At 43.3% G+C, this 12210-nt stretch overlaps 1 protein-coding gene across 1 annotated transcript in view; it reads right to left on the bottom strand.

Moving 5' to 3' along the window:
* rgs7b (regulator of G protein signaling 7b) overlaps positions 1–2830 on the bottom strand; it is a 143567-nt gene extending 140737 nt beyond the window's left edge. Inside the window, exons 1-2 of the mRNA XM_042317120.1 lie at positions 2608–2830; positions 502–614 (exon numbers count right to left, since the gene is read on the bottom strand). Coding sequence (XP_042173054.1) covers positions 502–579 — 78 coding nt within the window. The 5' untranslated portion in view covers positions 580–614; positions 2608–2830. The remainder of the gene's footprint in view (positions 1–501; positions 615–2607) is intronic.
* Between the last annotated feature and the right edge of the window lie 9380 nt (positions 2831–12210).

Below are 12210 nucleotides of genomic sequence, written 5' to 3'. Positions count from 1 at the left end.
CTTCAGACAGAATCACAGTCACTGTTAATGAAACCAGCTGGAATTCCCTTCAGTCTAATCACAACTGGAATGAAACCAGCTGATTCCCTTCAGTCTAATCACAACTGGAATGAAACCAGCTGATTCCCTTCCGTTAACCTGGGCCTGGCCCAGATCAAAGGTAGTTCCATCGCTGTGGGGAAACCAGGCCCAGGTCAAAGGTTGTTCCATCGCTATGGGGAAACCAGGCCCAGATCAAAGGTTGTTCCATCGCTATGGGGAAACCAGGCCCTGTACCCTGGGACTTTAGATGAAACTACTGAGTCGAGCACCCCAAACCCCTGATTCTATGGTATCCAAAACCCAAGACATGACCAAACATGACCATAGAAGGCAGGTATCTATGAGTTATCATTCCAGTATGGAAAGAGCACCAACACCCACCACCTGAACAATTTGGGTCGGGGACTGAGGAGAAGTATCAGAACCCATTAGGTTATTTACATTAGATGCCTTTCTTACCTTTCTGTAGACCAGCATGTTGGGGGATTCATCAGCCACTCCATTGCTGCTCTGACGATAACTGTTTGTCTGCGCCATGACTTAACGTGATCTCCTGGCAGTGTGAAGGGCTCCTGAAAGAAGAGAGATGGGAAAGAGCAGATTTTTTATTTTATAATTTATTTCACCTTTATTTAACCAGGTAGGTCAGTTGAGAACAAGTTCTCATTTACAACTGCGACCTGGCCAAGATAAAGCAAAGCAGTGAGACACAAACAACAACACAGAGTTACACATAAACAAATGTACAGTCAATAACACAATAGAAAAATCTATATACAGTGTGTGCAAACGTGGTAAGATCAGGGAGGTAAAGGAATAAATAGGCCGTAGTGGCGAATAATTACAATTTAGCAATTAAACACTGGAGTGATAGATGTGTAGATGATGAATGTGCAAGTAGAGATACTGGGGTGCAAAGGAGCAAGATAAATAAATAAATGAGGTAGATGAGGTAGATAGATGTGCTATTTACAGATGGGCTATGTACAGGTGCAGTGATATGTGAGCTGCTCTGACAGCTGGTGCTTAAAGTTAGTGAGGGAGATATGAGTCTCCAGCTTCATTGATTTTTGCAGTTCGTTCCAGTCATTGGCAGCAGAGAACTGGAAGGAAAGGCGGCCAAAGTAGGAATTGGCTTTTGGGGTGACCAGTGAAATATACCTGCTGGAGCGCGTGCTACGGGTGGGTGTTGTTTTGGTGACAAGTGAGCTGAGATAAGGCGGGGTTTTACCTAGCAATGACTATTAGATGACCTGGAGCCAGTGGGTTTGGCGAGTATGAAGCGAGGGCCAGCCAACGGGAGCATACAGGTCGCGGTGGTGGGTAGTGTATTGGGCTTTGGTGACAAAACGGATAGTACTGTAATAGACTGCATCTAATTTGCTGAGTAGAGTGTTGAAGGATATTTTGTAAATGACATCGCCGAAGTCGAGGATCGGTAGGATGGTCAGTTTTACAAGGGTATGTTTGGCAGCATGAGTGAAGGATGCTTTGTTGTGAAATAGGAAGCCGATTCTAGATTTAATTTTGGATTGGAGATGTTTAATGTGAGTCTGGAAGGAGAGTTTACAGTATAACCAGACACCTAGGTATTTGTAGTTGTCCACATATTCTAAGTCAGAACCGTCCAGAGTAGTGATTCTGGACGGGCGGGCGGGCAGGTGCAGGCAGTAATCGGTTGAAGAGCATGCATTTAGTTTTACTTGCGTTTAAGAGCAGTTGGAGGCCACGGAAGGAGAGTTGTATGGCATTGAAGCTTGCCTGGAGGGTTGTTAACACCGTGTCCAAAGAGGGGCCAGAAGTATACAGAATGGTGTCGTCTGCGGAGAGGTGGATCAGAGAATCACAAGAGATAAATATCAGTTTACTGGTCTTCAGTGTGTTTTGATCGGCTGGACTAGACTACAGAACCTCTGTTATCGCCTTGTTAGTGTGTTGTCCAGCTAACAACGATTCTTGACTCTTATTGGATGCTGTTCATGGACTGTAATTCTGTTGCCTACTGCAGATAGAAGAGTTATTGGGTGGCTGTTTCATTGTAGGATTACAATTTAGGTATTCTGTTTTAGAAATATCTAGTTTTAGAATAAAAACATGTAAAATCCTGAACCTTTCAGCGAAAAAACTTAGTGTAGATAACCCTCACAATACTTACTTTTTTCTCAAAATGAGCAATCAACTAATTTGACATAGATGTTCTAGAACCGTCAACGAAGAAGGTGACACATTATTTTTCAAATATGATGTTAAATGGCCGTATCCTAGTCTAGTCGGTTTTAAAAACGGACACTTTTAGTGTCTCAACACGCGCAGTGTAGCAAACAACCCACATTAACGTATTCAGTCAAATGTTTTTCGCTTTACAAAATAAATAATGGCTAAAAAGCCAGTAATGTATTAGGAGCTATAATCGGTTCCAGGACCTGGGACAGCTCCTATAGCTGAAGTGAGGCGCGCAATGCAACTGGTACAGCTGTCCTATGTTGTCCCGGTACGTTCCCCCGGTGGAGAAAACAAATACGTGTTACTAGCTAAACCACGAGAGATATTTGAGGTGTATCCTACCCGACCACAGCCCGTGAGGAAGACTCTGTGTTCCGATAGAGACCCTCAGATCAGGTTGTCAGTTGTCAGTCGAAGGCATGTGATGATAATTCATTTGGAAATTATGGAAATGTGGCGTTATTTCTATCGATGCTTGCAGTCAGATTGTGGCACTCTCTCTACCAGTCCTCTCCTCTTTACTCTTCTCTTCTCTCTACACCACGAACGGGGCTTGATGTCAGACACAGATTATCTATTATATTGGTCAGATAATCAAGTGGCCGCTCTAACAACGGAAAATAAGTGTCTTCAAAAATGGAAGGCAGTCCGGAGGCGGCAAGATCAGGTGGGACCATTCTAGCCAATGACAAGGGCAGATACGCTTGTGAAACAACAGGCACAACGGTTTCCAATAGTGGCCAAAGCCACAAAGTCAAAATGTCTTATCACAAATTAATTTAGCTTTTTGGTCATCATTTAAGGTTAGCCATAAGGTTAACAGTGGGGTTAGGGTTAGGTTTAAAATCCAATTTTAAGAAGATAAATTGTATACATGGGCGGTTATTTTACTTTGTGACTGTGATAACTAGTGACGTCAAGGCACAACTCCGATATAAAGTGTCTTTTTCTCAAAGTTTCCCGGATGTCTCGTGTCCTACTTATATCAGTATACTCGTAATAACCTCATCATTACGAAACGTCTATTTGATTAAATAAGCCACACGGAGCAAATGCATGTTTTTTTAAACCAAATGTTACAACATCTCATAGACCTCCATATAAAAAAATCCTCACCGGTAAGCGAAAAAAACGGGGGAAAATGACACCGGCTGGAAAATATATTTTTGGTTGCCCAGATATCCCTCTCACTTCACCATCCTCTCTGTTGCAGACGGGCGCTGGGCTATCGGGAGCGCTCTCACAACTAGCACGTGGACGCGCATCGACTCCTTGGCCAATCACGTGTCAGAAATCTCGAGCGCCTTGGCAACTGTACGGTTAAAAGCCATCGAGCTCCATCCTCCCTCTCCTCTCTACACAACCTGCCTTCCTGACATATATCTCAAAGAACAAATTAATGTAACAGTCTAATAATACTGACTCTACAATAAACAATAGATAAGGTTTATGGCGTATTTTGTTATTTTGTAAGATATACTGTAGGATATACTGTGTTAATACTGAAAATGTATCAACATAATTTCCATTTTTATTTTAATTTTTAGATATTGAAAAGCATTTCGTGACCTAACACTCGAGCTTGACTATTTTCCCTCTTACTAGCTCTGACCTTGCTGATAGCTACTTTACTGAGGAAAAAATGAACTTACTACGAGTGTGATTTGGGGTTGTCTCACCTAGCTATCTGAAGATGAATATACTTACGAGTGTGATATATGGTTGTCTCACCTAGCTATCTGAATATACTAACTACTGTGATATGTGGTTGTCCCACCTAGCTATCTGAAAATACTAACTACTGTGATATATGGTTGTCCCACCTAGCTGTCTGAATATACTAACTACTGTAAGATATGTGGTTGTCTCACCTAGCTATCTGAATGCACTGACTGTAAGTCTCTCTGGATAAGATATGTGGTTGTCTCACCTAGCTATCTGAATGCACTGACTGTAAGTCTCTCTGGATAAGATATGTGGTTGTCCCACCTAGCTATCTGAATGCACTGACTGTAAGTCTCTCTGGAAAAGAGCGTCGGCTAAAGGACTAACATTGTAAAAGGGTAAAGGCCTTCACTGCTTCACACATCATGAATCACCAAAAACATTTAAAACAGGAATTATATAAAGGTATCATCAAAGAGTTTACTGCCTGTACATCTTAGTTAGTATGTCCCCTGTGTCTAGCTGGAGTTATCATCTGTACTGACACAATAGAAGTGAAGACAAACAGTTCATTGACTCCTGAGGAGTGAACACAAACAGTTCATTGACTCCTGAGGAGTGAAGGCAAACAGTTCATTGACTCCTGAGGAGTGAACACAAACAGTTCATTGACTCCTGAGGAGTGAACACAAACAGTTCATTGACTCCTGAGGAGTGAACACAAACAGTTCATTGACTCCTGAGGAGTGAACACAAACAGTTCATTGACTCCTGAGGAGTGAACACAAACAGTTCATTGACTCCTGAGTCTTGAAGACAAACAGTTCATTGACTCCTGAGTCTTGAAGACAAACAGTTTATTGACTCCTGAGTCTTGAAGACAAACAGTTCATTGACTCCTGAGGAGTGAACACAAACAGTTCATTGACTCCTGAGTCTTGAAGACAAACAGTTCATTGACTCCTGAAGACAAACAGCTCATTGACTCCTGATGAGTGAAGACAGTTCATTGACTCCTGAGTCTTGAAGGCAAACAGTTCATTGACTCCTGAGTCTTGAAGGCAAACAGTTCATTGACTCCTGAAGACAAACAGTTCATTGACTCCTGAGGGTTGGAAGAGGATGTTGATGTCTTAGAGCACTCAGCTATGAAATTAGGCTTCATATTACATCACTTCAGAGGATTGTATACTGTCTCTCTCTCTCTGTGTGTGTGTGTGTGTGTGTGGTGTGTGTGTGTGTGTGTGTGTGTGTGTGTGTGTGTGTGTGTGTGTGTGTGTGTGTGTGTGTGTGTGTGTGTGTGTGTGTGTGTGTGTGTGTGTGTGTGTGTGTGTGTGTGTGTGTGTGTGTGTGTGTGTGTGTGTGTGTGTGTGATCAACAATATGAGCACTCGGAGGGATGATTTAGTCCCAACTGTCTACAACATCCTGTCCTCCCATGATGATGACAATATACTCACAGGAGATGTTCATCTTCTCTTGATGTTCGTTTTCGTGTTCATCTCTCATCTCTCAACGGACTCTTCTTGGAATCATAGTGCTTCTGATAAAGTATTACCAGGGGACCGTGTCAGACTTCATTCTAGGAAACACTTTTGTTTGTTGCATAGGACACCATGGAACAGCCTGTCTGGGTGATGTGTAAGGGTCTGTGCTATCCGGGGCCCCATGAAGTTCAAATGTAAGAGGGTTAGGGTTAAGTTTAGGGTTTAGGGTAAGGGAAGTCCCAAGGATCCCGGAGAGCACTGACCAATGTGTAAGAGAACCAGGATGGCTATGCTCTGCCTGGCCAGGACCAGACAGTCCCTGCTATACCACAATCTGCCTGGCCAGGACCAGACAGTCCCTGCTATACCACAATCTGCCTGGCCAGGACCAGACAGTCCCTGCTATACCACAATCTGCCTGGCCAGGACCAGTCAGTCGCTGCTATACCACAATCTGCCTGTCCAGGACCAGACAGTCCCTGCTATACCACAATCTGCCTGTCCAGGACCAGACAGTCCCTGCTATACCACAATCTGCCTGTCCAGGACCAGACAGTCCCTGCTATACCACAATCTGCCTGGCCGGGACCAGACAGTCCCTGCTATACCACAATCTGCCTGGCCGGGACAGACAGTCCCTGCTATACCACAATCTGCCTGGCCAGACAGTCCCTGCTATACCACAATCTGCCTGGCCGGGACCAGACAGTCCCTGCTATACCACAATCTGCCTGCCAGGGACCAGACAGTCCCTGCTATACCACAATCTGCCTGGCCAGGGACCAGACAGTCCCTGCTATACCACAATCTGCCTGTCCAGGACCAGACAGTCCCTGCTATACCACAATCTGCCTGGCCGGGACCTAGCATTTCCCAAGCTAGGTTGTGCTCTGACAAGCCGGAGGGGCAAGAAAGCAATGGTGCTGGACTGACTGCTACATGTGTTGAATGGTGCTGGACTGACTGCTACATGTGTTGAATGGTGCTGGACTGACTGCTACATGTGTTGAATGGTGCTGGACTGACTGCTACATGTGTTGAATGGTGCTGGACTGACTGCTACATGTGTTGAATGGTGCTGGACTGACTGCTACATGTGTTGAATGGTGCTGGACTGACTTCTGTCACTCTGTGTACATTCTACTACCTAATCAACCAGATGTTTCTGTCATGCTGTGTACATTCTACTACCTAATCAAGGAAATCTTTGACTTTTCCCCAAAAAGCTAAAATATTTAAAAAGGGGAAAAACAACATCAGATTGTGTATTATCTGAACACAGCACTTTGCAGAGCGTTGTGTCCATGAATAAAGCACCGATATTGAACTATGCCTGAGGTTGTGGCTAAGGGAAGGCAATGAGAAGCAGGTCGTCTGGTCTGGTTTCCATACTAATGAACAAGCTTCTGCCAGAAAGGGTATGACTTGCTAATGCCTCCTCTCCTAATCAGCTAGCCCACAATCAATAAAGCTCAGCAGGGGTCCAGCTAACTAACAGAGCCAGGTCTGCATCCCAAAAGGCACCCTATTCCCTATACGGTGGAATACTTTTGTCCAGAGCCCCGACGGGTCGCGGTCAAACGAAGTGTACTATATAGGGAATAGGGTGCCATTTACGTTGCAGTTAAGGTCGGCAGGGTGTCTGCCCTTAGACTGGCTGCCACAGCTCTGGAGTTCTGAGCTAAGTCCTTCCCCAGGGGAGATACCTGCTGATCTCCTACATGTCACTCTAACTCTCCTCATCTCTCTGGACTGTGTACAAAATGGAACCCTATTCCCTGCATAGTGCACTACTTTAGACCAGAGCCCTATTCCCTGTATAGTGCACTACATTAGACCAGAGCCCTATTCCCTGTATAGTGCACTACTTTATAAAAGAGCCATATTCCCTGTATAGTGCACTACTTTATAACAGAACCCTATTCCCTGTATAGTGCACTACTTTATAACAGAGCCCTATTCCCTGTATAGTGCACTACTTTAGACCAGAGCCCTATTCCCTGTATAGTGCACTACTTTAGACCAGAGCCCTATTCCCTGTATAGTGCACAACTTTAGACCAGAGCCCTATTCCCTGTATAGTGCACTACTTTAGAACAGAACCCTATTCCCTGTATAGTGCACTACTTTATAACAGAGCCCTATTCCCTGTATAGTGCACTACTTTAGACCAGAGCCCTATTCCCTGTATAGTGCACAACTTTAGAACAGAAACCTATGGGCCGTGAATAGGGTGTCATTTGGGACGCAGTTCCTTGTCTCAATAAGCTGACAGACAGGCCTATATCCCCATTAGTTAGTCCAGACCAGAGAGGTAGTATGATAATGGAGCTGACATACAGGTCAGTATCCCCATTAGTTAGTGCAGACAAGAGAGGCAGTAGGATAATGGAGCTGACAGACAGGTCTATATCCCCATTAGTTAGACCAGAGAGGTAGTAGGAGAATGGAGCTGACAGACAGGTCAGTATCCCCATTAGTTAGTCCAGACCAGGGAGGTAGTAGGATAATGGATCTGCCAGACCAAGTCTATATCCCCATTAGTCCAGTCCAGAGAGGTAGTTAGATAATGGAGCTGACAGACAGGTCCATATCCCCATTAGTTAGTCCAGACCAGAGAGGTAGTAGGATAATGGAGCTGATAGACAGGTCTATATCCCCATTAGGGACAGATCAAATTGTACTGAGGGGGAGGGGTGGTCCCAGATTCATAATGGTAGAAAACACCATGCTTCACATCATAATGGTAGAAAACACCATGCTTCATATATTAATGGAGGAAAACACCATGCTTCATATCATAATGGAGGAAAACACCATGCTTCATATCATAATGGTGGAAAACACCATGCTTCATATCATAATGGAGGAAAACACCATGCTTCATATATTAATGGAGGAAAACACCATGCTTCATATCATAATGGTAGAAAACACCATGCTTCATATATTAATGGAGGAAAACACCATGCTTCATATCATAATGGAGGAAAACACCATGCTTCATATCATAATGGTAGAAAACACCATGCATAATTTTACAGTTTTGGATAACACCATGCTTCATATCATAATGGTAGAAAACACCCTGCTTCATTTCATAGTTGAGGAAAACACCATGCTTCATTTTGTAGTGGTGGAAAACACCATGCTTCATTTTGTAGTGGTGGAAAACACCATGCTTCATTTTGTAGTGGTGTAAAACACCATGCTTCATTTTGTAGTGGTGGAAAACACCATGCTTCATTTTGTAGTGGTGGAAAACACCATGCTTCATTTTGTAGTGGTGGAAAACACCATGCTTCATTTTGTAGTGGTGGAAAACACCATGCTTAATTTTGTAGTGGTGTAAAACACCATGCTTAATTTTGTAGTGGTGGAAAACACCATGCTTCATTTTGTAGTGGTGGAAAACACCATGCTTAATTTCGTAGTGGTGGAAAACACAATGCTTCATATATTAATGGAGGAAAACACCATGCTTCATATTATAATAGTATAAAACACCATGCTTCATATTATAATAGTATAAAACACCATGCTTCATATTATAATAGTATAAAACACCATGCTTCATATTATAATAGTATAAAACACCATGCTTCATATTATAATGGTGGAAAACACCATGCTTCATATCATAGTTGAGGAAAACACCATGCTTCATTTCATAGTTGTGGAAAACACCATGCTTCATTTCGTAGTGGTGGAAAACACAATGCTTCATATATTAATGGAGGAAAACACCACGCTTCATATCATAATTGTAGAAAACATCACGTTTCATATCATAATTGTAGAAAACATCACGCTTGATATCCTAATGGTGGAAAACACCATGCATCATTTTATAGTTTTGGATAACACCATGCCTCATAGGGTAGTGGTGGGTCATATTATAGCCACAAGGGAAACTTGACATCTACCACTACCAGATGAAAGCCATAGGGAGTCTAGGCATCTACCACCCCACAACGGCTAACAGATTGGAGCAATAAAGGAGACTAGACAACTACCACCCCACTACAGCTATCAGATTAGAGCAATAAGGGAGAATAGACATCTACCACCCCACTACCACTATCAGATTAGAGTCATACAGGAGACAAGACACCTACCACCCCATTACCACTATCAGATTAGAGTCATAAAGCAGACTAGGCATATACCACTATCAGATTAGAGACATAAGGGAGACTAAACATCTACCACCCCACTCTATTTGATTGTGAGGAATTCTAAATCAGGTGAACAGAAGGATTTGAGTTCCTGTATGTTTCTACCACCCCACTACCACTATCAGATTAGAGCCATAATGCAGACTAGGCATATACCACTATCCGATTATAGCCATAAGGGAGAATAGACATCTACCACCCCACTACCACTATCAGATTAGAGGCATAAGGGAGACTAGACATCTACCACCCCACTACCACTATCAGATTAGAGCCATCAAGCAGACTAGGCATCTACTACCCCACTACCACTATCAGATTAGAGCCATAAAGGAGACTAGGCATCTACCACTATCAGATTAGAGCCAAAATGGAGAATAGACATCTACTACACCACTACCACTATCAGATTAGAGCCATAAGGGAGAATAGACATCTACCACCCCACTACCACTATCAGATTAGTGCCATAAAGCAGACTAGGCATATACCACTATCAGATTAGAGCCATAAGGGAAACTAGACATCTACCACCCCACTAACACTATCAGATTAAAGCCATAAATCAGACTAGGCATCTACCACTATCAGATTAGAGCCATAACGAGGACTAGACATCTACCACCCCACTACTACTGTCAAATTAGAGCCATAAGTGAGACTAGACATCTACCACCCCTTTACCACTATCAGATTATAGCCAAAAGGGAGAATATACATCTACCACCCCACTACCACTATCAGATTAGAGCCATAAGGGAAACTAGACATCTATCATCACATTAGAGCCATAAGGGAGACTAGACATCTACCACCCCACTACCACTATCAGATTAGAGCCATAAGGGAGACTAGACATCTACCACCCCACTACCACTATCAGATTAGAGCCATAAGGGAGACTAGACATCTACCACCCCACTACCACTATCAGATTATAGCCAAAAGGGAGAATATACATCTACCACCCCACTACCACTATCAGATTAGAGCCATAAGGGACACTAGACATCTACCACCCCACTTCCACTATCAGATTAGAGCCAAAATGCAGACTAGGCATATACCACTATCCGATTATAGCCATAAGGGAGAATAGACATCTACCACCCCACTTCCACTATCAGATTAGTGCCATAAATTAGACTAGGCATATACCACTATCAGATTAGAGCCATAAGGGAGACTAGACATCTACCACCCCACTACCACTATCAGATTAGAGCCATAAAGCAGACTAGGCATCTACTACCCCACTACCACTATCAGATTAGAGCCATAAGGGAGAATAGACATCTACCACCCCACTACCACTATCAGATTAGTGCCATAAAGCAGACTAGGCATATACCACTATCAGATTAGAGCCATAAGGGAGAATAGACATCTACCACCCCACTACCACTATCAGATTAGTGCCATAAAGCAGACTAGGCATATACCACTATCAGATTAGAGCCATAAGGGAGACTAGACATCTACCACCCCACTACCACTATCAGATTAGAGCCATAAATCAGACTAGGCATCTACCACTATCAGATTAGAGCCATAAGGGAGACTAGACATCTACCACCCCACTACTACTATCAGATTAGAGCCATAAAGGAGACTAGACATCTACCACCCCACTACCACTATCAGATTAGAGCCATAAAGGAGACTAGACATCTACCACCCCTTTACCACTATCAGATTAGAGCCATAAGGGAGACTAGACATCTACCACCCCACTTCCACTATCAGATTAGAGCCATAATGTAGACTAGGCATATACCACTATCCGATTATAGCCATAAGGGAGAATAGACATCTACCACCCCACTTCCACTATCAGATTAGTGCCATAAATTAGACTAGGCATATACCACTATCAGATTAGAGCCATCAAGGGAGACTAGACATCTACCACCCCACTTCCACTATCAGATTAGAGCCATAAAGCAGACTAGGCATCTACCAGTATCAGATTAGAGCCATAAGGAAGAATAGACATCTACCACCCCACTACCACTATCTGACTAGTGCCATAAAGCATACTAGGCATATAGCACTATCAGATTAGAGCTATAAGGGAAACTAGACATCTACCACCCCACTTCCACTATCAGATTAGAGCCATAATGCAGACTAGGCATCTACCACTATCAGATTAGAGCCATAAAGGAGACTAGACATCTACCACCCCACTACCACTATCAGATTAGAGCCATGAGGGAGACTAGACATCTACCACTATCAGATTATAGCCAAAAGGGAGAATAGACATCTACCACCCCACTACCACTATCAGATTAGAGCCATGAGGGAGTCTAGAGATCTACCACACCACTACCACTATCAGATTAGAGCCATAAAGCAGACTAGGCATCTACCACTATCAGATTATAGCCAAAAGGGAGAATAGACATCTACCACCCCACTTCCACTATCAGATTAGAACCATAAGGGAGACTAGACATCTACCACCCCATTACCACTATCAGATTAGAGCCATAAGGAGACTAGACATCTACCACCCCACTACCACTATCAGATTAGAGCCATAAATCAGACTAGGCATCTACCACTATCAGATTAGAGCCATAAGGGAGACTAGACATCTACCACCCCATT

This window comes from Oncorhynchus tshawytscha, unplaced genomic scaffold (genome assembly GCF_018296145.1).
Source record: "Oncorhynchus tshawytscha isolate Ot180627B unplaced genomic scaffold, Otsh_v2.0 Un_contig_4162_pilon_pilon, whole genome shotgun sequence".
NCBI lineage: Eukaryota > Metazoa > Chordata > Actinopteri > Salmoniformes > Salmonidae > Oncorhynchus > Oncorhynchus tshawytscha.
The sequence above is the reverse complement of the archived record's forward strand: the minus strand, read 5'-3'. Positions and strand labels throughout refer to the sequence as shown.